The sequence below is a fragment of the Sminthopsis crassicaudata genome, chromosome 3 (assembly GCF_048593235.1).
Source record: "Sminthopsis crassicaudata isolate SCR6 chromosome 3, ASM4859323v1, whole genome shotgun sequence".
Classification (NCBI taxonomy): Eukaryota; Metazoa; Chordata; class Mammalia; order Dasyuromorphia; family Dasyuridae; genus Sminthopsis; species Sminthopsis crassicaudata.
The window spans coordinates 616,105,166-616,130,559 of NC_133619.1; the positions used below are offsets into that span (position 1 = coordinate 616,105,166).

The 25,394-nt window shown below is 40.5% G+C and overlaps 1 protein-coding gene across 5 annotated transcripts in view; it reads right to left on the reverse strand.

Annotated features, from left to right (window-relative positions):
* Positions 1-24,715, reverse strand: part of SPEN (spen family transcriptional repressor) — a 74,761-nt gene extending 50,046 nt beyond the window's left edge. For all 5 annotated transcript variants that reach the window (XM_074306173.1, XM_074306172.1, XM_074306171.1 and 2 more), the window contains exons 1-2: positions 24,561-24,715; positions 1,060-1,380 (exon numbers count right to left, since the gene is read on the reverse strand). In XM_074306173.1, coding sequence (XP_074162274.1) covers positions 1,060-1,380; positions 24,561-24,643 — 404 coding nt within the window. In that variant the 5' untranslated portion in view covers positions 24,644-24,715. The remainder of the gene's footprint in view (positions 1-1,059; positions 1,381-24,560) is intronic.
* Positions 24,716-25,394: the final 679 nt, after the last annotated feature.

Consider the following 25,394-nt stretch of genomic DNA (forward strand, 5'->3'; position numbering starts at 1 on the left):
AAAAAAAAATCCATTGGAAGCAAGTAGTCCCAGACAGACTGTAATTCTCAAACCCAGGCTTCTTTCTTGGGATAGCAAATTTATAATTCCATCCAAATATCAAAAAATTTCCACCCCTGTCTTAAACAAGCAGCTGGAAGAAATACCCAAATGGATGGGAAATGCATCGTTGCAGGTCAGAAGTCCGCCTCTGACAAACAAATCCACAAATTGATTATCACCAAGTCCTTAAAGCTAAAATACCTTTAACTGTGCAGCAACCCGCTTAAGAAACTAGATAGTAATCCTCTCCCCCTGGGCTAGTGAAGTCTTGACTGCACGCCATTCCATAAAAGCGAAGCCATGGATCTTACTCCAGCATTTAAAGGATAAACTGCTATAATTCCAAGATTTAGGAACATCCATCATCTCATTTTTTTCTCATACCAGCAAAAAAATATAATTCCAATCATTTGGAAATTGTGTAGATCCAAATGCCTTCTCTCTTCTCCATCCAATTACATGTTTGCAGGTCTAAAACGTTGTTTGTAGAATCCAAGCTGTTGCAGCATTGCAACTTCCTTAAATTTCTGGGGGGGGGGGAAGGGGGGTTGACAATCCAATTAATATGTGAACTGTAGGGTGTGAGAAATGAGAACCAGACATCAAATTCTCCAAGAAGCTGTAGGTTGTAATATTCCAAAGATATTCCACAGGAACTGGAACATAAGCAGTAACCCAAATAGCTCCATCATGTCGTAGATATACATCCCAGGAAGGCCTTAACATTATCCAAGAAAAGGAAATCATCAGCTCTAGAAGAAAGGTAACTCCAGTAATTGTGCTGCCATAGGAAATCTTCCACCACCAAAGCTCAAGAGTTGATATCCAACCAGCTGCTGGAAAACATCCTTCACGACTCCACAAGACACCAGCCACTGGGAGAGTAATCAATTCCGTTTCCAAACCCAACATAGAGAATGCCCAAACTTTAAATCCATCTGGGGCCCCTACACAGGAGTTTGTGTTTCTCACCATATCAAATACAAAATACCTGCCTAGTGTAACCTTGGAACTTACCCATCAAGTCTCCGCTCATAGCGTCCTTCCCGTGCATGAAGTGATGGCGGGGGGCCATAAGTAGGCCCTCCACCACCTCCTCTGAACCCAGAAACCTCTCTACTACGAGATGCTATGGAAACTGTATCATCCAATCCCCGAGCAGCACTCGGAATGGTGCCTGGTTCATTATAATCCGTCCGTAGGTCTCTATCACCCATTTTGTTGACTGAGTTGTGAGCCTTCTGAGCACTTTTGATGTCCACAAAATCCACAAAGGCAGCCACTCCACCTTCAGATCCCCTTTTAGGGAGAATTTTGACACTTTCAACACGTCCATATCTGGGGAAAAAAGACAAAAGCCAATGTATTAATAATAATCCATAAATCCATGCCAGAGAAATGAAAGAATAGGCATTTTCCAACAGGAACTTTTAAAATTTTGAAACAATATACAAGTGGAGGAGAGAATCTGTCAGTTCATGAAACCACTTCAACTGAAGATTCATGTTTCCTTTACAGATAATATAATAAATCTTTAAAAGTTAAGAATTATGAAGGTCTAATGGAAAAATGATTAACCTAACAACTGAAACAAAGGGATTGAAAACAAGGTTTCACAATATTGTCCTTAAAATAAAAGCTGTGACCATACATAGGTGTTTTACAAACTTCATGCCAGTTTAATTCATTATTATATGCCAAACAATGATCTCATTGAAAAACTGAGATCTTTTCAAACACCACTAAGTTACTTCTGGTCCTTGGCTAATACAAAGTAAATAGTGTTCTTTAGGGAAACCTCTTTTGTAAATTCTTTTTTATTTTCAAACCACTCTAGGTACTTTTTAAAATCCTTTATACTTTTTTTAAAAGACACTAAATTCATATATTCATTCAGTTCCAACCAAACTCAAATTTGAATACTTCATCATTACACACTGCAAAAATGCGTATTAGAAATTATTCAGGAATCCTTGTCCCAACTAAAAGCCCATCTTCTGTATGAAGCTTTTCTTAGACCCTCTTAAAGTTAGTACTTTCCCTCTGTGGATTATTTTTAACAGACCATGTCTACACCTTGTCTGTACATGGCTGTTTACATGTTGTCTCCCTTGTTAAACTGTGAGTTCCTTGTGAACAGGGAGTGCCCTTGGCCTTTCTTTGTATCACCAGCATTTAGCCTGCCTGGCACATCAAAGATACTTAATAAATGCTAAGAGACTGACTTAAAATATGGTCACTATATGGTCCTTGTAAAATAAACTCCCAAGGTCACAACAATTCTATGCTTCTCTTGCAGAAACTGCAATCACAGAGAGACAGTAGGATTTTCCTCATACTTCCTACTCAACCTCAGGTGTTTATAATCTCAGTTCCCCCCAAGCTAAATTCCCCAGCTAAGTAGAACTTCCTCAGAGATTGACGGATGGGTTTTAGCTAACTTTTGTTCAGCAAGTTTATTTTCTTTAGTTTGAAAACAAAAGAACATGAAAACACATACTTTTCTCTCTATGCAAACATAGAAAAAAAAAAAAAAAAGCCTTTTGGATAACAGGAGAGTTGTTTATTCACAAACTTTATTCTAAGTGTGACTCCAAAATATGCCTCACATGCTGCTGGGATATAAATGAGACTTGCCACTATGGAACAGAAACAGAGAGTAGACATTCTTGAAGGTCTATAAGAAACATGACATCTCCCAACAAAAAACAACTGCTAATGTTAAATGACAATAGCATAGCAACAGTTATTGCCTCAGATCTAGAGCTAAAAACAAATATTCAATCTCAGGCATATTTCAATTTCATTGTTTTAAAACTTTAAAACAATTATTAATACTATGCTAAAACAAGATAAGAACTTGTTATATACTTTTAAAACTGAAAATTTTTCAGCTCAAGAATTTTGTATCCAAATTCAAAAATAAAGGTAAGAATGATTTCTCTTAATTCCTTAACGTAAAAGACCATAAAATATCCCCCCCAATTGAATATAAATACCAAAATGGGTAGCAAATAACAATTCTTCTTCTCCTTAGAAAGAGAAAATGTATTAAGTGACTTAAGCAATTTTAATGGTGAGTTTTATAAACTTCTTTTTTTTCTTTTTTTTTTTAAGGCTGGGGTTAAGTGACTTGCCCAGGGTCACACAGCTAGGAAGTGTTAAGTGTCTGAAATCAGATTTGAACTCGGGTCCTCCTGAATTCAGGGCTGGTGCTCTATCCACTGCGCCACCTAGCTGTCCTTTTTAATGGTGAGTTTTGATTCCTAAGAGAAAATTTTTCTTGAGGTTATAAAGGTGAAGAACTCTCTCTTGGGCTCTAACCCAAGTTTTGTAACTACCTAGCTATGTGACTATCATTTCTCACGGAATAACAATTTCACAATTCTAGTTATTTACTGTGTATTTTTGAGGACAAAATTAGGAGAGCTTTACCACTGTAAAAATGTACTATGAAAATACATAGTGGCAGGGCAGCTAGTTGGTGTAGTTGGTAGAGCACCAACCTTGAATCGGGAGGACCTGGTTCAAATCTGGCCTCAGACACAACACTTCTTGGCTATGTGACACTGGGCAAGTCACTTAATCCCAATTGCCTTGACAGAAAAGGAAAGAAAAAGACAAGACAGTGGTACTATATTATTCTGTCCATTCTCAACTCATGGATCAAATACTGAGGAGATAAACTGTTACCTAGGGAAGTTTTAGGAGATACTCATGAAAGTAGCAGAATAATTTGGATCCCTTTCTCTTCTTCCAGGTTCATAGGTGTATCCCATAAACTGGAGAACAATGAGATTACTGTTATAACTTGCACAGTAACAAGCAAATACATGATCATTCAAAACTTGATGCCACTCCTTATTGTAGAGCGTTAAAAAATTTAATTCAGTTCAACATCACCAGCTTGTGTCCATCAGCATCTACCCAGAGATGGGGGAAACACCTATAATAGATGTACAGAGTCTTGTGTTCCAACAAGGGATTAGACTAAAGAATATAATTCTGTAACAGATGGAGACAGAGAAGATGCCCCACGAGCAGCCCCAACCACAATATACTCTAGGGGCAAACAATGAGAACAATGAAGACGTAGGATAACAGCAGATTTGGGCCAGGCCAAAGCAAATGCATTTTGTTTTCTTTATCATTTTTTTCCCTTTTTGATCTGATTTTTCTTCTGCAGTATATTTGTGGAACTATGTATAGAAGAAATGTACATATTTAACATAGATTTTTTGCCATCTAGGGGAGGGGGTAGAAGGAAGGGAGGGAAAAAATTTGGAACACAAAGTTTTGCAAGGATGAAAGTTGAAAAAGTATCCATGCATGTTTTGAAAATAAAAGCCAAAGCAAAGTTTGAACTTTATCCCAATAGGCAAGAATAAGTGAGTGACATGACTGTGACTCTGCATAAAGATTATTCTGACAGTACTATAAAGGTTTCTTTTCCCCCTCCTTCCTTTTTTTGGAAGGATGAGAAGAGGAAAGAGGGTAGAGACCATTATTCATATAAATTCATATAACAGAGTTACTTCTATAGTATCAGCAAGTAAGAAGAGTCTATATTAGGGTAGTGGCAGAATTGGGGGGAGGAGGGGATTTTCACAAGTGAAAAACTGACCAAAAAAAAAAAGAATCAAAGATAACAACAAGGTTTTAAACATGGAAGACTAGATGAGTAGTGATACCACTGACAAAAATAAAAATGAAAAATCAAATAAAAAAAAATCTTTGAAAAATCTGTTTTAGACACCCTGAATGAGGAATGAGGGGGAGTTGGGGAAGGAGGAGGTTACCAAGGAAGAAATATCTTACTGTAAGAAGAAACAAACAGGATTTTGGGAGAGAAAAATAGGTCTGAAGATAAATCTCTGGGAAATTATAGAACTAAGTGAGATTGCCTGTAGACCCAACTCAAGCTCGGGAGACAGGGAAAGACTGACTAGATATGTTGGAGAATCAAGACACTGTGCAGTTTCTGGAAATGCAAGTGGAAGGAGTCATAAATGAAATTATAATAGAACGAGAGCCATTTGTTAAAACTTTTCATCAATGAACATACTAGAAACTTTCTGTCTAGATAGGCATCAGAATTATTTAGTTCCATTAAAGAACAAAACAAGCCACCATCACAGAAGTATGAGTATTCAAAATCACAATCACAAATGTAAATTTCTTCTGCTAAATTCTTTTTATAACAAACTCTGACCTCTGACCTCTCTACTTAGAGGTGGGTTTTTTGTTGTTTTTTGGGTTTTTTTTTTTCCTCCAAGCAACTGCCATGATCATGACCTCATTCATGCCTTCCATTAAAATCTGACTAACCTAAGTCCTATTCCCTCAGGGTCCAAAGAGATCTAGTAAACAAACCCAGGTAAGATGCTATGGTTTAAATAACTTGTTCCTTCCAGGTAAAATATTTATGTTCTAAACTTCTTTATAAGCCTTCTAGAAACAGTGCTTTGAAATAAATTAGTGGCTCTTACTGGTGTCCTTAAGAGAACAAGACTTCTAATGTCAACACATAGTAAGCACTTTTTAGCCAGATCTTGGTGTTTTCAATTCACTGTCAATTCCTCCCTGGAAAATGAAATGGTAGCTATGTCTATTAGCTGGCTGGTCAATATCAGCAGATCCCATTAACGCTTAATGATCTCTCATCTTATCAATTATTATTATTCCCTCTCCGGTGCAGATCACAACCTATTCATAATGCCTTTCGTCCATGCTCTCCCACTTTTCACAAATATATTTCCTGTATAATCTTCCTAATGCCATCATCATTTTGGTCAAAGCTGGAAATAAGCACCCAACACTGTCCCCTGGGATATCTGCACCTCTGATTTCTCAGTTCAAAGAATTCACCCTTGGGAAATCTTATTACCCTGCCAGATTTAATCAGCCTTGGTGACTCTTTGGTGACTGCCTTTCATGAGCACCCTATGCCTTTGTGATTAGACCCTCTGAGTGGAAGGCAGGGCTCTAAAACCTCCACTGCCCCATTTCTCACCATTTAACAGCATATTTTTACACTTGGGATACCTCTTGCTCCCTCTTTCATTTTTCAAATTTTTTATGTCTGGAGTTGTATCCCTAGTGCCTTGCTGACATTAGTAAATGTTTACTGAACAAAATTAGCTAGCAATAGACAATCTGTGTTCTAAGAACACTAGTTCTTAAGATGATGGAAGGATGGATTTTTGAATCAAAGAACAATCAGATATATGTAATATGTGAGAAAAAAGACAAATTGAGAGGGACAAAGAAACTAATAACAATGTCAGAGACTGAGAAAGATGGCAACATTATTCAAGAGCTCTTGCATAGCACTGGGAAACAAAGATGAACTCAGAATCAATTTTTGCATCCAAACCTCTAATAAAGAGTAATTTAACAAATAACTAGAAGGGGCAGTGGAAAGAGCCTGAGCCCTAAAGGCAGGAGGACCTAAGACTTACTAGCTGTGTGATCTTTGCAGAGTCACTTAACTCCAATTGCTTCCAAAAATAAAATTTAAATAACCAGGATCAAAAATAATACTTGTTATTTCATCATCTCTAATGTTTAACAAAGATGTAGATAGGCACAGGACAGAGATAAGATGTCATTTTTTACACTTGAGGAGGCACTTGGGTCTTTCTTCAGCAGCAAAGCCCAAGAGCCACTTGGTTTGGCTTCCTCTCCAGGTGAACACCATTATTTCTAAGTGTTTACAAAACAGATTCCAGACAACTTTTTTTCCTTTCATTATGCATAGATGTGCACATATTTTCAAGTCATCCTTTTCCCCTCCAGACATTTCTGCCAGGCTTTCCTCTAACATGCCCAATGCTCCTTCCTGCCAATTTACACTCCAGTCACAATTTACCTACACTTGTTCTCTTTCACCAAAGTCTTCCTCATTTTATAGAAATAAATCAATTTGACTTTCAAAAAAAAAAAAAAAAAACTTTAATTCAAAATATACTGGGGAAACCTAAAATTCTATTATAAAACTTTACATACACTGAATAATGAGTTCTAAGTAGCTGATAATCCTGTGGCACAAGTTCAGCTTTTAATACCAGGTTAAGTTTCTCCACACACACCCAGTATATTGGAAGATTTTATAGAAAGATTTACGGAAAGTCATGAACAAGAATGTCACAAGTTGAGAAACAATGGATGAGATGTCACCTACACCAGCGGACAGAACACCAATAGATTTTCTGAATTTATCAATCATTAAGGCAGCAGTTCATCACAAAATTGTAAATATGCCTTTGATGCTCAAATCCAAACTTTTCTGTTGGAGAAAAATGCATGTGATAGAAATTTATGCAAAAACAAATTTGACAACAAAGTCAAAAAGTCCAAAAAATAGCTAAGTCCAAAAAACAATAATTGAAATAAATTAAAATTTTATCATTTGTTGTAGATTTTCAATCTATTATTATATAAACCTTTTTCTTTATAAGATTTGCATAGGAGGTATGAAAGGATATTATTTTTGGGCCAGGAAGAAATACCACCTTTTCATACTATGTCTCGATGGTTAAAAGTGACCATTAAAACAATGCGCATTAATTTATTCTCTATTATAAGATGGATGTTTTCTAGGGCATTGGATTTTGAGTGGGGAAATGAGATAAGATTTGGTTATTCTGATTTGTTATAAATGCTGCACTAATAATAATGACATCCAAGTTTAAATAAGTGGAAAATTCTAAATATTTTTGCAATTTGATTGCTCAACTGAGTCTGGTTGTATAATCAAAGGCAGTTATTAAATTCATTCCTGAAGAAGTTGTCTTAGGAACTTATCAAAGAACAGCCTCAATTAACAGCATGAAAGACTTTTCCTATTCCATTACCCTAATGTCCATTAGTTATTATGTTCTCCCCACTATCATCTTCCCCCCCCCAACATTTCATGTCCAAAGTAGGGACCAAGCCAGTTCCATTACTAACCTCAACTACATCTTTCTTGGCTACATTCCCAGAAAGCTACATTGCTTCATGTCATCTAATCTAGAGTGAACTGCATTATTTATAAGACACATTAATGAAACAACTTAATACACACATGACTTCTCTAATACAATAGCATTTCAATGTAAAATTGGAAGACATATCTCCAATGACTATATTCCACTCTTAAAGCAATCAAAAATATGCCCCAAGAATAGCAACAGAGGTGGTATGTGTATTTGGAATAATTTTGGAGCCAAACACAATTAAATGAAAAGGGGTACCATAGACTCTATGACCTTTTATAAAGATGGCAGTCTCAGAGGTTCTAATACCACAGGGTGGTTTCAGGGGCTAGCTAAGGAAGGTAAGAAAAGAATAAAACAGCCTCTCTGTAACAACTCCCACCAGAGTGCTCTCTTAATTCCATTAGTCTTTCTTAAGGGGCAGCCTACTATAAGTGAAGACACCAGTGAGAGGTGTTTAGAACACAAAGATCAAAAATGCCCTTTTCTTTCTGTTCCAAACCTAATCTGAGGCCACTGTGTTAGGCCTACAAATTGAATTTCTTTTCCTTGCAGCTCCAACTCTTCTGAAGCCTCTCCCCCAAATCGACCAGGTCAAAATGGGGGGGGGGGGGGAGGGGGCCGCTTGCCACACTAAATGACTCCTTAGCTGCTCTGGTGAAACAAGATAAAAATTATACTAGCATTTTGGATTCAAGTGTCCTTAGCAATCAAACCGCCAAAAGGCTTCAGGTTATCTTTTTCTCCATTTCCTTCTCTTTCTATGAACAACTAATCTGAGATGATAAATTCTGCCAACCATTGCACTATAGGACCAGCTTCACTCTGAATGTGCTAATTAAAATGAAGCTCACTAAGGTTAAGAAGGGAGAAAGGGAAAAAGAGAAAGGCAACAGCAATTTACCCAAACTTTATTTTTCTTTAAGCAATTTCCTTTTCCAACATGAGAAGGATCTGTGAAAGGAAGGACAAATTTGAGAAATGTATTAAATCCCTATGTAAAAAAATCAAAGCAAAGGATCCCATGAAGCAAAACTCATTAAAAGCTCCCTCCAAAGCCAAAACTTTCTTAAAGACAGCCTGTCTCTGCTGCCTGGATTCACTGAAAACTAGATATTGATCAGAAATGCTTACTCTATGAAAGCTCAAATTTAATCTCTCTCATTGTGTACATGAGGAAATGGAGGCCCCAAGCAGGGGAAGGGATTTGACCAACATGGCTAGGCTTTATCAATTACTCTACCAGTTGAAGTAACGGACTGGTAACATACCTGTGTTAAGCAATAATACTGCCAGGTGGGGTCTGTCCTACTAGTGACCAAATCTCACTAAATCAAATATAATACAAGACACCTGCTAGCACCTTCTGTATTGTTGTTTCCTTCTTATTTCGACAAGCTAAACATTGTGAGGTAATATAGTATATCTGTAATAGTTTAATCGACCTTAAAGGAGTATTAAAACCCACCTTGAAGTTAATCGACCTTAAAGGAGTATTAAAACCCACCTTGAAGAGTTAATAAAAATAAACTTGTAGAAATTTATACCAAGTTCTGTCTGAAAAAAAAGTGTAGTCCCCCCCCCCATGAAGCTGTCCCAGGAAGTTCTATAAAAGACATCTTAACACCTGGCTAAATTCATAAAACCTGTCCTATTTTCAATTGGGGGGGGGGAGGAGAAAGAAGACACCGATGGGTTAAGAGCTGTTAATTCAATGAACACACCTAAATACAACAGGATCCATCAACTGAGTAATCTGAAATCCTAATGGAAAAAAAAAAAAAAAAAAAAAAAAAAAAGGTTCATTCCATTTAAATCTTCACCACGGCTCTCTAGGAGGGCAGGAGTCTACCATACCAATGGGACCTTAGAACCTTCTCATTTAAAAAATGAGAATACTGAAATGTAATGTAGTAAGGTAACTTATCCAAACCCACAAGGAATAAGAAGCAATGTCCAGAGCACATAGGTGGAGTCATGAATAGAGCACTGACCCTGAAAGCAGGACCATCTGAATTCAAATCCAGTCTCTCAAGACACTTATTGTCTATGTGACCCTAGCCAAGTCACTTAACCACAACTGCCTCTACCCCAACCAAAAAGAAGCAATATCTATATTGAATCTTAGGTATTGTCAGTCAGACTCCAAATTATTTTTCCCTTCACCATCCTCACTGGGCCTGGAAGTGAATTGGGCAAAGAACTTAACAAGTTTGGGTTCATCACCTGATGATCAGCCACAAAGCAAAGGTTTACATCACAGTACCCAAATTACAACAATCACAATAAATGACAATAATAGGGCCTGTAGGACTATGGACTTCTTGTAAGCAAGTGAACGGAGTACCAAGGCTGATGAAACCACAGGTCCTTGAAGAATAAGTCTGAGAATTAATAGAAACACAAAGATTTTCCTGGTAGGCCAACCAAAAAACAATATTATCTCCATTTTCTAAGCAGTAAAGCTGAGGGTCAAAAGTGAATTGTCCTGGCAAGCAGTGGCAAAGATGACAACCAATGCTCCTAGATCATATGAGGATGATTTTCAGAGTCCCTCAGGGCGATAACCATCATAACTAATCAGAATTTGCAGAATTCTCTGAAATGGCCGAAATATGTCAATCCTGGTACACAAAACACTATATAGCAAATGCTATCTCCTGCATGTAGTTATAATGAGAATCTGTTCTAAGTACTGAAGTGTCCTTCAAAGGCCAGAAAATTATAATTTTATACATGGTGAAGATCAGTGATTGAAAACGTTTATGGGAGAAAAAGAAGAGAACAAATGATCAAAAGGAACTAAGGGAAAGAAACGCCTCCACATACTAACAGCCACAAACACAGGCACTAAGCACAAAACAAGTTATTAAAAAGCAACTTAAATCTTGAACAATTCAAAAAAGTAATATGTAATAAAGGAAGAAGTTTAAGAAAAGGAAAAGAAGATGTATAGCATGTGGGGAAAATATGATAAATTAATAGTAACTTCTGGTGATCCTGTCCATAAACTACCCATCCTAGAGAGCTGGAAACAGTTAAGACTATAAATAGCTAATGCTAGATAAAACACTTGGTATAGTATTATCAAAAATGAATTTCACAGACATTTAATTTTAAAGTAATGATACTAGGGTTTTTTTCTTCAGATTTCATTCCTATACCATGACCCCGATTCTTCCTTGAACTTTCAACTTTCAAAAATTGTTGTTCAATCGGTTTTTTCAGTTTTATACAACTCTGATTTTATTTGGGGGCTTTCTTTTTATTAAACCTTTTTATTTTCAAAACATATGCATGGATATTTTTTCAACATGGATCCTTGCAAAACCTTGTGTTCCAAATCCCCCCCCTTTGTTGTTTTACATGTTAAACTATGCATTAAATCCAACATATGTATACATATTTATACAATTATCTTGCTGCACAAGAAAAATCATATCAAAAAGGGAAAAAATGAGAAAGAAAACAAAATGCAAGCAAACAATAACAAAAAAATGAAAATCCTATGTTGTGATCCACCCTCAGTTCCCACAGTTCTCTCTCTGGGTGCAGATGGCAAGTCTCGTTGGAAAGTCACATCCATCAATATTGATGGGGATTTTCTTAACAAAGATACTGAAGTGCTTTGTTATCTACTTCTTCAGCTCATTTTACAGCTAAGCAACTGAGGCAAGTAGGGTTAAATAAGTGCCCAGGATCACATATATAAGTGTCTGAGGCCAGATTTGAATTTAGGGAGATGAGTCTTCCTGACTCCAGACCTCACACAGGATCCACTGTACCACCTAGTTGCCCCTGGGGAACAAGAATGTGAAAGCCTAAACATGACTAGGAAGGCCCTGGCCCCTCTATTTTTGTCCACCAGCATTTTTTATTTCCTTCACAGGTTAATTGTACATTATTTCAAAGTCTGATACTTCTTGTGCAACAAGGTAACAGTATAAATATGTATACATATATTGTATTTAACATATACTTTAACATATTTAACATGTATTGGTCTATGGTGAAATGAGGTATTTGTAAAGCACTTCGAAAACTTTCGAGAGACATAGAAGTCTTTAGAGCAGCAAATGAAGGCAAGGTTGCAACCTTGGCCATGTTTTATGACCAGATTGTGGGAACCCCAAATCAGCCAAATCCCTTATAAAGACATTCCCTTAGTATTTGCTTACAAGACAACCAGAAGGAGAAGTTCTATATTCATACTTACTTACTACAACTTACTACTGTTGTATCAGCACTTACTACAACTGATTAGGTAGATCCTCAGCCAACTTCTGAACACATGAACTGTTTTAAAATACAGAATACAAGTTGTGGGAGTTAGAAGTCTGGAAGGTCCCATTCCTCACCAGGAACTGACCAAAAACCTCTACACAGTTGACAAGTGATCATTCAATCTTGGTGTAAAGTCCTTTAATATGCCCAGGAAACCCACCATCTCCCAAGAAGCCCATCTTATTTCTGCAGCATTATCGTCATCACCTAAATCCACCAGCTTTCTCTGTATTGTTCCTAGCTCTGCCTTCTGGGAAAATCATTCTTGACTATGCCAGTTTTTCAAACCTTGGCTAGTTACCCAATTATGTCCAATCTGAGATTCCATCCAATTCCTTTTCCCAGTCTTCATGTTCTCTGCTGGCCAACTGAAGTCCTCTGCCATGCTGGATCCATATGGGAAAATCAAGCCAAAGTACAAACCGTACCAAGAATCTTTATCCTTTCAGAATAGGAATGACTTGGCCACCTATCATGTGGGCCCAGAGCACCTCTAATGTGCTACAAATATCTACTTTGGCATAGAAAGTCACTACAAAATCCAAGAAGAAAAATAATGGCTTAACCTTTGTTGGTGAAGACCTCACTAATAACTAACATTCCAGCTTAAATCTGGCCCAAAATGTTCTTCTGCAACAACCAAATAATATATATCGCAAATACTGATCTGCTCCCTAAATAACAAAAAATAAACAGAAAAAAATTTAAACTATCATCTTAATAAAATGAATGCTTGAGTACAGATTTCAATAAAAACAAAACACCATTCACTAGAATTTAATTTTTAAAGTGTGTGGGAGTTTTTCTTTGGGTTTGTGGGTGTGTGTGTGTTTTTACTGAGGCAATTCAGGGTAAGTGACTTGCCCAGGGTCACATAGATATGAAGTGCGAAGTGTTAAGTGTCTGAGACCAGATTTGAACTCAGGTCCTCCTGACTTCAGGGCTGGTGCTCTATCCATTGCACCACCTAGCTGCCCCTAAAGTGTTTTTTAAAGAAAATTACTTTTATTACAGATTGTCCCCAAAAAAAGAGTCTCAACTGGTCATCCGTTACCTCAAAGAGCACATTTCAAAATACAGAAACATAAATGAAATTTAGTTGGATAGAACCTAAACCACATCATCAAAACAGTAGTCCTGAGTATTCCACACTGCCTTCAGTTTTCTTGAGGATACAGATAGTAATAAAGACAATCTTCCCCATTTACAAAATGTTTTATCTAGTACATTAAGTTTTCATTCTCCTTAACAAGTCTCTTGTCTTAGCTCATACCTTAATACTGCATTTAAGAAGTCAAACAGTTCAAGTCAAAGAATGCTAGCTAAATTTAACTAGAAACAAACTAACCATGGTGAAGAAACAATTTTCAAATTCTCACCTAGTCTGCTCATGTGAATAATGAAAAAAATACTTAATTATTCTGGCCTTTTCTAGTTTTAATAGTCACTTTTCATTAAGAACCAAAAGAAAATGACTTTGTGACTTCCAATGGGACATCAATTGTACAAAACTAAGGAATTGGGTCATCAGTTTGCTAGAGTAAATAAAATTAATCATTTCTCAACTATTTCCCAAAAGCACCAGTCTTTGCTAGGTGGATTAGCAATACAAATACAATGATTAACTTCAGTCAAGGCTTTTGCAACACACTAAGTCAGAGCAAAGAATTACCACATCCGTCTTTTTCCCAAACTCCTCCTACTAATGAACAATCCCCTTCCTGAGTCACACTATGAAATAGATCTTCAGAGCTACACCCTAGAGGAAAAAGGGAATTTTCACAATGTTCCCTTTAAAACTTTTTTAAGTGACAATTCTATAAACTACAAACAGCTTCTATATTTCTTTCCTGGTGTCCAACTTTCCAACTCTCTTGGTTCACAAGAGCTCTAAGGGTAAGATGGTACCTGATTTAGATAACTCTGACAGACTTATTGTCTTGCCACCATCTGCTGTCAAGGAGGAACCTTCCAGTTCATTCAATCCAATTCTCAATTCAATGGATAAATGCTCTCAAAGGAATATATGTAAAGCACTTAGCAAAGTGACTGGCACAGAGTAGGGTTGCCTCATTTTACAGCCTACCTAATAAAGAGTCATCCAATCAGCCTCTGCTTCAATCCTTCCAGAGATGAGAAACTTCCTATTCAGAGATTGGTGTCCCTTGTGAGATAAGCCCTTCAGTGCAGTCAGAAATCAACCAAACCAAATGTAGCACTTTTTGGGTAATTATCTAGTACAGCAAACTAATAGTGGTTTTGCATAATTCCTCTTTTCCCTCCTTCTTCCCCTCCCCAACACATCAAAACTGAGCCTTTTAAAAAAGAAAATAAGGGGCAGCTAGGTGGTGCAGTGCACAGAGCACCAGCCTTGAATTCAGGAGGACTTCAAATCTGGTCTCAGACACTTAACACTTCCTAGCTGTGTGACCCTGGGCAAGTCAGTTAACTCCAGCCTCAGAGAAGAAAAAAAAAAAATGAAGAAAAAGAAAATAATAATCACTGTATGTGTGAATGTTGTATATATAATAGAAAGCAAAGAGCAGCTTATATGCTACAACATAAAAAAGATATAAGAACAATGCAGGGTGCCCAAACAGGAAATTCCCAAATTCCAATCCATCATGACTGTATGAGCCACATGCTCTTATACCACTCTACTAGAAAGACAAAGCAATATTTGTCATATAATCAAAAATATTTATGGGAGCTATTACTAATTGATAATTCTGGATAGAGACTCGATTTACTGCATTAGTGATACAAATAACTTCCAAAAGTGTAAACTTCCTTTATCAATGCAGATTTATACTTTCAATGTCAACGGAGAGTAAATGTACGGTATTGAGAAGTCAAGTAACTTGCCAGGGCTAGACCAGTATGTGTCCAAGACACAACTTGAATCCTGATCATGATTCTGAAACCAATTCTCCTTCTTATGCTACACTTGCAACCCACTTCAACTGCCTATAGAGTTTCTCTCAGTTTCAGGAATGACCATTTTTTGTAACATTATTTCAGTTTTCCAAGTTAGCTAACTCAACCTCTGCAGGAAGTTTGAATCTCTAAAATCAATTACATCAGAACTGCCCAAAATAATCATTTTACTCTAAAGTTCTAAAATGGTTATCTTAAACACACACACACACACACACACACTGTGTGTGTGTGTGTGTGTGTGTGTGTGTGTGTGTGTGTGTGTGTGTAATATTTCATATAGATGTTGTCATGATATAACAGGGATTCCTGTTTAGAGATCATTTAAAGTAGTTATGACTATCACAATTACAAAACTAATAATGATTCTGAGGTTCACAATTTCAATGGTTAGAGCTAATTAAGAATTCAGAGAACTCATTGAGATAGATTATAAAAGTTTTTAGGAAAGAAAAAATGACAAATGCAATAATAAGTCTTAAGACAAGAAACTCTTATAATTAACTTCCAAAAGCTAACATGTTTTCAAGTGTGATCTCGTTCTTGGAAAAAAAGTTTTCAAAACTACATGAATAAGATTCTAACTGGAGCTGATTCAATGCTGAAATGTTGAGTTAGTTGGTCAGCTCCCATCTGACAGCTACTTTGTAGTAAGAGTTAACTGTTTTAATGATAACTTGCAAATATATGATTCTAGTAACAGATAGGAAGAGCCCAAAGTACATTCAAGCACATACCTAGACCTGGTGGAGCTTTCTTCTTCAATATGTTCAAAACCTGTTATGTTTCTGAGGCTGAAGAGTTGTTTCAGAGTGAAATGCTGTACTTCATTAATCTTTAAAAATGCTACATCATATCACTTAAATGCTTAAACTTCCTTGACAAAGGGTTTTTCTGACAAATGACAAATTTCTTCACAAAGCCAAATGGAATGAGCCTTCACAAAGACAGATGAGGCACCCAAAAAAGCCCTAGCCTCTGAGCTTTCCGTAAAATGTTCTAGTTCCTGATGAGTCATGTGATTTTTAGGCAAGTCACCTGACTGGCTCAGGCTTTCTCATTTTGGAGATTCACTGTGTACAATCCAAATATATATATTTTAAGTGCTGGTAATGTGCAAAACACCATACAAATATAAGATGTGTACCTTATAACTGTACAACTATTCTTTTTAGGAACAATGGGGCAGTTATACATAAAAATCATCACAATAAACAATTTACATAATGTGAAATGTCTTATACACAAAGCTTGAAAGGAGCCCAGAATAGGAGGAAGAACATGGGAATCTGAGGGTCTGTTGTTAACTACTTTGTGAGATCTTGGCTAAGTCAATTTTCTTTATATAGCCCTAGTTTCCTCATTTGTAAAAAAAGAAAGCTTGCACAGAAATGATGATGTTAAGATACATTCCAGCTTTTGGAGCACACATAAACACAAGCTACCAACAATCACCCACAACCAAGAAAGAAAAACATTTCAAAAGATTAGTCAACAGAAAGCAAATCACTTCAGTGGTGTCAGCACCACAGTCTGCTAAACACGGCAAAGAAGCTTTGCTCCAGTACAGTTTACAAAGATGCTAAATAAAATTCAACCTTTGTCCAGTTCTCAGTAACCATTTACCACTGGAGAACACAAAGCTCTTTCCAGTTCAAGGCATCAACAGGTTGCACAAGATCTGGTTCCCATCCTCACAATCATGTGTTATTTCCTCCCCTCCCTCCCCATTTCCCCAGGGAGACAGAGCCCTCAGGAGTCTCAAGGTGAACCTTCAAATCAGTTTTCTAGTGTTGACTTTTTAATCCAGTTTTTTCCAATATCTCCCGATTTCAGTTTTATTCTCCTAAACAATCAGTCTAACTGGCTGAGTCATTCACGGTTAAGCCAAATAAAACACCACCCATTCTTGGCTGCAGAACCACAGAAAGGGAGCATCACAGCAACTTCTCCAGGTGAGAGCAAACCACCTATCCTCAAAACAAAGAATCTACTTTAGACAATGATAGCACATCTTGGTCGAAATTTTGCTCATTTTCATAAATGTTCTAATTGTAACTACCAAACTGTTGTGGGCATTAAATAAAATAATATCTGTAAAGCTATTTATTAGTACAATGCCTAGTAAGTAGTTAAGTACTATATAAACACTTCTCTCATTCCCTACTTCACCTCATGCCTTGTCAGTAATAACCCAATTTTTTTTCCTAGTTAAGAAAAAAAAATCTGATTTGCAGCTTATTTTCTCAGAATTGCACACAGAACTTTAATGGAATAATTTGAGATATCTTAAATGGGAGAAGAAAAGAAGTGCAGGAAAAATCAGCTGAGGGTCCAAGGAGGTGGTGGCCAAATCAGCACAATGCCAGAGTTTGGCTAGGTCTTCCATTCCTTGGCTCAGATACATACTGAGAGCCATTGTGGAAGGCCAACCACCATTACACAAAGAGGGGAAACTGAGACTCAGAGAGAAATAGAGCTTTAACATAGATTACAGGATCCTGCACGAGGAGCTGCAAGAATCAGAGACCAGACCATCAATGCTAGCCACCTCTTTTTACAGATCAGAAAACTGAGGCCAAGAGGTTAAGCAACTTGTTCAAAAGTCATGATATCAATAAATGTCTATGACAAAGTTTGAATCCAAATGTTCCCGAAGCCACAGCCAGCATTGTTATCAACTGGCACTAGAGGCCTCTCTTTCTCAGACCAATCTTTACCTCTGGAAGATTAAAAAAAACCCCACTAATGCTGTTTGTTAGTCTTTAGTATGAATTTTTAGATTATTATACATCCAAAAACAAAACACGCACTTGCTTAATGGTAAAGCATTTTATTTTTCTCTGTGTAATCTTCTTTCTCTTTATTTCTGATATAAACACAACTATCAGATCAGATTCTAGGAAATGTCTTGGTTCACAGAACTCATTCACTCTGCTATCCTCAAGCTGTTATACTCCAGACAAGAGTTATCATTCTAAAGATGTCTCTGTCAAGTCAATTTTAATTTGCATCCTATTAAAAATTTATCCCAACAGCAAACATTTATGTGAAATGAACATCCATGTCCATCCGGGAAAAAGTGCACACTCTAAGAGATGCTTCCCCACTGTTTAACTTTATAGCATCCTAATCATTCAGCAATTGACATATGAGCACTTCAACTTAATCCACCATCTCAAGAAACCTTTTTAAAAGGCTCTTTGAATTCAAAAGAACTACAATTCCAACGTTACAAGATGACTCGAAGGCCCTAAAAAAACACGACTTCATTCTCCTATCATGTGTGGTCCAAAACTGTGAAGGCCAAATTCTCTTTTGGTGTCCATCTTTCAGAAAAAAGGAAGGAATGAAGGGAGAAAGGATTTATTAAACACCTACTATGTTCCAGACACTGCACTAGGACCTTTACAGTTATCTCATATAAACTTCACAAAGGTCTCAAGTGACAGATGTTGTTATAATGTTCACTTTACAATCAAGGAATCTAAAGCAGAAAGAGATGACTTCCTCAGGGTCACTTATTACCTACAAAGTGTCTGAGACAGCATTTGAACTCAAGTCTCACTAGCTCCGGGCTGTATCCACTGTACCACTGTCATTGAGCTGCCTTGTGGGCCAACAATGGAACCAATGGAAAAACCCTGAAAAATCAGAGAGGGAAAGAGGGGAGAATGGAGCTAAACACATGCCCTCTAAAAATTCATAAAGAAAAATGTTAGAAATTTTGTTTGTTCTTGAGGTCCTCTACATTGAGGATCTATTTATAATGAAAGTAAATTCTTATTTGATGAGTGTATTTTAGAACTCATAGCACTGAGAAGTTCTCAACTCTACACAACAGAAGAGTGGAAAGAATACCCAGTTGAGTCAGGTCCTGATTTTCCAAGTCCTGAAACTGACCCAGCTCCTGGTAAAAATCAGCCTTTGCAACTACCTACATGTTATCCTGAGGAAAGCAATTTGTAAACATGAATGTGCTACATTATTAACATCAGCTATTGTAATTATTTGAAAGGAACAACATCAAAACCTGAGAATGCAAGGAATAGAGACTATATTCAGAAACTCCACTCTGAGAAAGAAGCAGCAGTAGTGATAAGCAAATTCTGCTCAGAAAACCCGAAGAGGCAACAAAGACAACAAATCAGTTAGAACTGTTGAAAGGCTGCAGTCTGCACAGCATCACAGAAAGAATGAAGAGCTCTGAAGGTCCTGGTTTACAAAGTAATCGAAACCTCTGAAATTGTTTTCTCATCTGTAAAACGGGGATATCTGCTCTATCTACTTCAACATTTGTTGTTCTCTCCCAGGTAGAATCCAGGCAACAAGGCCCTTTCAAATCCAGGGTCAAAGTGAGATGGCTTCAATAATTAACATCATTTTCCAACTCTTCCTTTCATGTATATATCTTGAATTTTTTTCAGGTACTCCAACCCCATGCCAGTGATAAAATTAGTTGGGAACATTGTCTCAACCTTTGTAAAAATTAAAATTTTTATTCCTAAGGGTTTTTAGGGATATGGGGAGGAGAGGGATTTAAAGTGTGTGTGTGTGTGTGTGTGTGTGTGTGTGTGTGTGTGTGTGTGTGTGTAAAATACTTCAAAGTTATTTCTCTTTGTTACACATGGGCCATTCTTTAGGACAGTGACTAATTCTCTGCTAAAATACTTTACAAATAATCACTTATAGCCTAACTTACATATCATCTTCCTCAAAACATCCAAATGGCATGATATTGCTATCATCTCTAATTTATAAATGAGGAAAGGTATACTTAGTAGCAGATACTCAGTGCTCAGCACAATGTCTTGCACACATGCAGTAGGTACTTAATAAAATGCTTTCTACAACAAATTAAATTTTCTAGGAAAAAGCCAACAAACAAACAAACAAAAAGGTTTGGGATCTCAATGATTGAACAACCCAGGCATTTGCCAAAATATTGGTCTTTTCCAAAAATCTGCAATTGGATCATAAAATATTCAGCCATTCCTAAAAATATTATCATTTAGCAAACCTTAAACCTGCCAATTCAGATTTTAAAAATCAAACAGCTAAATACAAAATTTGAGAAGAGGATCTAAAAGTTAGCTTATAAGACTGCCATATTCCTTAGATTGTCTTTGCAGATAATGAAATTTTTAAACGCTGGAAGTAGGAGGGGGGAAGGGAGGTGGAGAATCAATACATTGCATTCTTTAAAAAAAAAAAAAAACTAATTTGTTCTGAGACTCTCTCTCCCTTCCCCAAGCTTATTTCCCATGCACTGAAAGCCAGCTAGCTATCATAGAAAAACAACAAAGTTTCTAATAACAATGATTAAACATTCTAATTAGTTTTTTCCATTATGTATTTTTATTCGAAATGTGATGAGCTGAAAGACAACAAAAGCAAGATTCTTGGATAACCAGAGGAAAGTATCATGAGAAAAAAAAAAAGTATGGAAGGTTGGCACTTGTACTGGGAAAAATGTTGCTATTTTTAGTCTCCTTCCTCAGGCTTCCTTGCATCTGTTTCGAACAATCCCAGACTGCAATTCTGGGTCCTCATTTTAATGAAAAACAGCACACTTTTTAAGGTATTTCCAGATTACAACAATAATAAACTGTTGTTCAAATCTTAAGCACCAGAAACCAAAAAAGGAAATACACACAGTATAAGGCCTGTAGGAACATGTGTTCCATTTGTCTTCGGCATCAGTTTTCCTGAAAGATCGAAAATCAGTAGGAAGGTGGAAATTTCAAAATCTAATCCTTCAGTAATCTTTTTAAAAGCATCACCCACAGCACCACCACATTCTACTAATTACCCAAGGGTAAACGGAATTCCATAATATTAAAAACTTCCCAACAATCGTCTGAAATCTTTTCAAAATTTAACAAAATAATACAAAGAAAGAAGAACAGAAATGAGCCCACAATAAAACTGGGATGGTAGGGGAGGAAGATGCCTAGTACACAAGTCAAACACCAGTCATTCTCCTTGGCACTAAGCCCAATGTTTTCCTTCTAATTCGTGAGAAGCATCCTCCACAGAAAAAGTGCCAACATCTCTTAAAACATGTGCTAAATTTTTTAAAAATGTATTCTTCTGGTCAGTTCTGGGACAAGCTCCATTTAGAAGGGACCTCTTCCCATTCCCTTCCATCCCAAATTAAAGCATGGAATAGTTAAATAGCTTCTCAGGTAGAGTATTTCTGTGTATTGGATTCCAGAAAAGATTTTTTTTCAGCCAACAACTATAAACTATTCAACCTAGTACAAATAATGATGAAAAATAATGTTAATGGGCATATAGTATGGCTAAGAAATCTACTCTCTAATATCACGGAGGGAAGATCTTTAATAAATACAACTTTTAACTGATTATTTAACAATGGGGGGGAGGGATCATTGTAACAAAACGGAAAAAAAATGCTTGCTCTCCTTAATCTTTGGCTAGAGGGATATCTTTAGAAAATTATTCCAGTCTGAGTAAGAGGAATTTAGAGATTCTGCTCGTTCAACCTCTTTGCATATTCTCTACGGTATCTTCAGACTGGGGGATGGGTGGGAACCTCATTTGATTTGCTAGAGGAGATCGGCAAAACAGAAAAGCCATTCTCAGGTACAGAAAGATCTTTTATTTAAAAAGCTCTTCTCGCGGCGGCGAGAGGGGAAGGTGCACGCAGGTGGACCACCCTTGGGGTCGAGCCCCCACCCCCAGTAGCCTCAGGCCAGGCGTGCCTCAAGCCCCTTCCTCCACAAAGGAAGGATGGCTCCATTGTGCAGAGCCTGCTCGGACTCGGAACCCGGCCGACGGGCGCTCGCCTCGCACTCGAAGACATGCACAAAGCCGGCCAAAGGGTCATGGGACAGCCCAGACTATCCACCAGCCCAGACCGGCCAGACACACGCGGAGCCACGGGCTGCTCGGCTTCCCAGGCGCCTTCCGAAGGGGTTCTGGGTCTATCTTAAAGAACTGCCAATAAATGCAGAGAAAGGAAGCCTCGCCCGAGCCAACAGGGCCGTAAAGGGAAACAAAGGCAGGGGCCCGGCCACGATCCTCGGTGCTCGCCGCCAGCCGTGGGGCCCTAGCGGGAATGCCCACGAGTGACCAGAGCGTGCCTGGGGAAAATGGCAAAAAATGCTTATTGATTTCCCCCATCTCGTCCCGCGTGTCCGAGCTTGGAAGTCCAAGGGAGGGGGCTCAGGACCCGACTCCGCCCACCAGCGCGGCCGGGCCGGCCCGGCCCTCTCCCACGGGGTCGCCTGTGGCGCAGGGGCAGCCCGGGCTGGGTTGGGGGAAGGGAAGGCAGGCGGCGGCCCCGCTTCCCACCCCTCCCCCTCCCCACCCCCCGCGGCGCGGCGGCTCCGCCGTTTCCCACGTAAACTGGGGCCAGCCGCCATTTTAGAGCCAGCCAGAGCCGCCCGCTCGCCCGCCCGGGGCCAGCCTGAAGCTGCGGCCGCCCTGCCCGCCAGGGAGGCTCGTCGCTGCCCCTGGCTACTCCGAGGTCTTCAGGCACGTGCTGGCCACGGGCATTTTCCAGCCCCGGGCCCCGGGCCCCGGACCACGAGGCCCACACCGGGCCCGACCCCCAAGAGCCAAACCGGGGCCCAACTGACTAGGCGAAGGAAGGAGGCGGCAGTGCTCGCCCGCCCCCTCCTGCCGGAGCCTCCAGTACCCCAGGGGAAGGTGAAAGTCACGGCGGGGGCTGGGGGTCCGCCCCGAGGCCAAGGGGGCTCCGGAAAGGCCTCCCCAAGCACGATGCCTTTTCACACGCGGGGCCGCGTCTGAGCGCGCTCCCGAGCAAGAGTTCCCATCTCCGAAGCAGCGACTCCCCACTAATCAATGATCCTCCATTTACGAGGCCCCGAGCTGCTCGGCGAGGCTGCTTCCATTTCCTGATCCGAGCTGCTCATGTGCGAGCAACCGACTCTGTTTTTCCCATGGTGACTCACTAATCAGGACGCTCCACAATTTTCCTACACTCATGAAACCCAAACAGTGGCCGAAAGGATTAAGAGAACGAGCCTCGAAAGGGGAGGGGGAAGCGAATGGCCTTGAAAATGGGGACTATCCAGATCTCTTCCAGACAATTTGAACATTTTTTATAAATCGTTCCTGACTAAAATAGCTTGGCAATGCAAATCACCGATCTTATCCTGGGCTCCCAATCTCCAATCACTTACAGTACCTGTCTCTCTCACAAAGAAAAGGGATGTTAAAATGCCACCTGACACATTAAACATGCATTAGAAGCAAACTTCGTATATTTAACAAATAAAACTCTTTGGAGAGCGGATTACATCTTCTCATCAGAGCCAAGCATTTCTTAACCATTTAAGGTGCCCTAGGAGGACGGTTTCAAGAATAAGTGTGCAATCAACAATACCAGTACAGCCTGCAGTAATTAGAAATCCCAGAGCTTTCTTGTAGACTAACATCCTATGAGGTCGACTTCTTCAAAAAGATAAATGATTTCTACACTGCAACCATTTAGTTCCCACCAGTCTTGTTCCTTATCCAAGAGACTGGAGCAGGCAGAAAAGAGGGAAAGGAAGGAAGCGCCAACTGTGATTTCCAAGCATCGAACTCCCCACGATAAAAATCCAGGTTTTCCACTTCCATTTAATATCTTCCAGGTAAAAGGTTCCCAACCGTCTAGCAGCTTCGTCCATTCTCGGATTCCCAGTTCCAAGATTTCTCTCAGTACACCCTACCAAAATCTCCCGTTCGGTATTGTGTTCCTTCCGCACAAAAGCCCTTTTTGAAGGCTGAGACAATTTCCACCGGATCCTCGGGTCGAGCTCGGAGCTGGAGCGGCAGCAGTAGAGCAGCGGCAGGAGCAGGAGTTGCTATGCGACTCCAGAGTTTCCCATCTCGGAGTCCATGAGGATTGTTGGGGGTAGGGAGTGGGGAGGGAGGGGGTGGAAGGAGGAACAGCTCCCATCCCCGAGAAGTATCGGGCACCCCCGATTAGCTGAAACCTACTAGAGGAGGGACACGGCTCTTTCCCCGAGCCAGCAGGTGAGCGCCCTGGGCTGCCAGGCCCGGCTCCCTGTTCCTCCCTTCCTCAAGGGGCCTGGCCCACCGGGGCTGCAGATCTTGAGGGTCAGGTAGGGGCCGGGCCGGCCCGGGGCCGGAGTTGGGGGGGGAGCCTCGCCGGCAGCAACGGGCTCGGCGGGCCTCCCGCTCCAGAGGCCGGGGGCGGGGCGCCCTTCGCCCGTTCGGCTCCCCTGGCCGGGCCCCGGCCGGCGCCGGCTCCGAGTTGGGGGAGGCCCCGGGCGGGCGGGCCCGGCTCGGGCGGACGAGCTCGCTCGCTCGCTCACTCACCGTTTGAAATGCTCGATGATCTTCTCTTCCCGCACGTTCTCCGGTAAGTTGCCCACCCAGAGGTGCCTGGTTTCCCGGACCATGCTGGGCAGCGGCCCGGGGGCGGCTCCGGCGGCGGCGGCTCCTCCGCCTCCCCCTCCTCCGCCACCTCCTCCTCCTCCTCCGCCGCCTCCTCCTCCTCCTCCTCCGCCTCCTCCTCGTCCTGCCCCCCCGGCTCCGTGCGGGACCCTCAGCCCCGGGAGGCGGGAGCGGGAGCCGGAGCGGGAGCCGGAGCCGGAGCGGGAGCTGCGGCGGCGGCGGCAGCTGCGGCGGCGACGGCGGCGGCTGCGGCGTCGGCAGCGGCGGCGGCGGCGGCGGCTCCTCCGGCTCCCCCCCGTGCAGACACCATTCCTCTCCCCCAGGTTCTGACTCTCCGGACTCCCCGCTCCGCTCTGGCTCCTCCACACACTCGCACCCGACCCTCGCGCTGCGGCGGCGCATGCGCACTGGAGGCTTCGGGGGGCGGGAGGGAGGGCAGGGGAGGGGGAGGGGGGAGGAGAGGGGGAGGGGGAGCGAGAGGAGGAGCGAAGCCCCACGCCGACGGCGTCGACGGCGGAGCTCGCCGCCTGCCCGAGTCCGGACGCTTCTCACCGGCGCACGCGCGCGCCAGCCCGCCCGCCCGCTCTCTGCTCTCTGCGGCGGGTGCGCGCCCAGTGAAGCCTCGGCTCCGCTAGTCTTCCAATCAGATGCGCAGGCGCAGGGAGGCGGGAGAAAGGGAGGGAGGAGGGAGGGAAGGAGGGGACTGAGACCAAAGCTAGTCGCTCCTTCAATGCGCAGCCTCGCGACTAAAAAGCC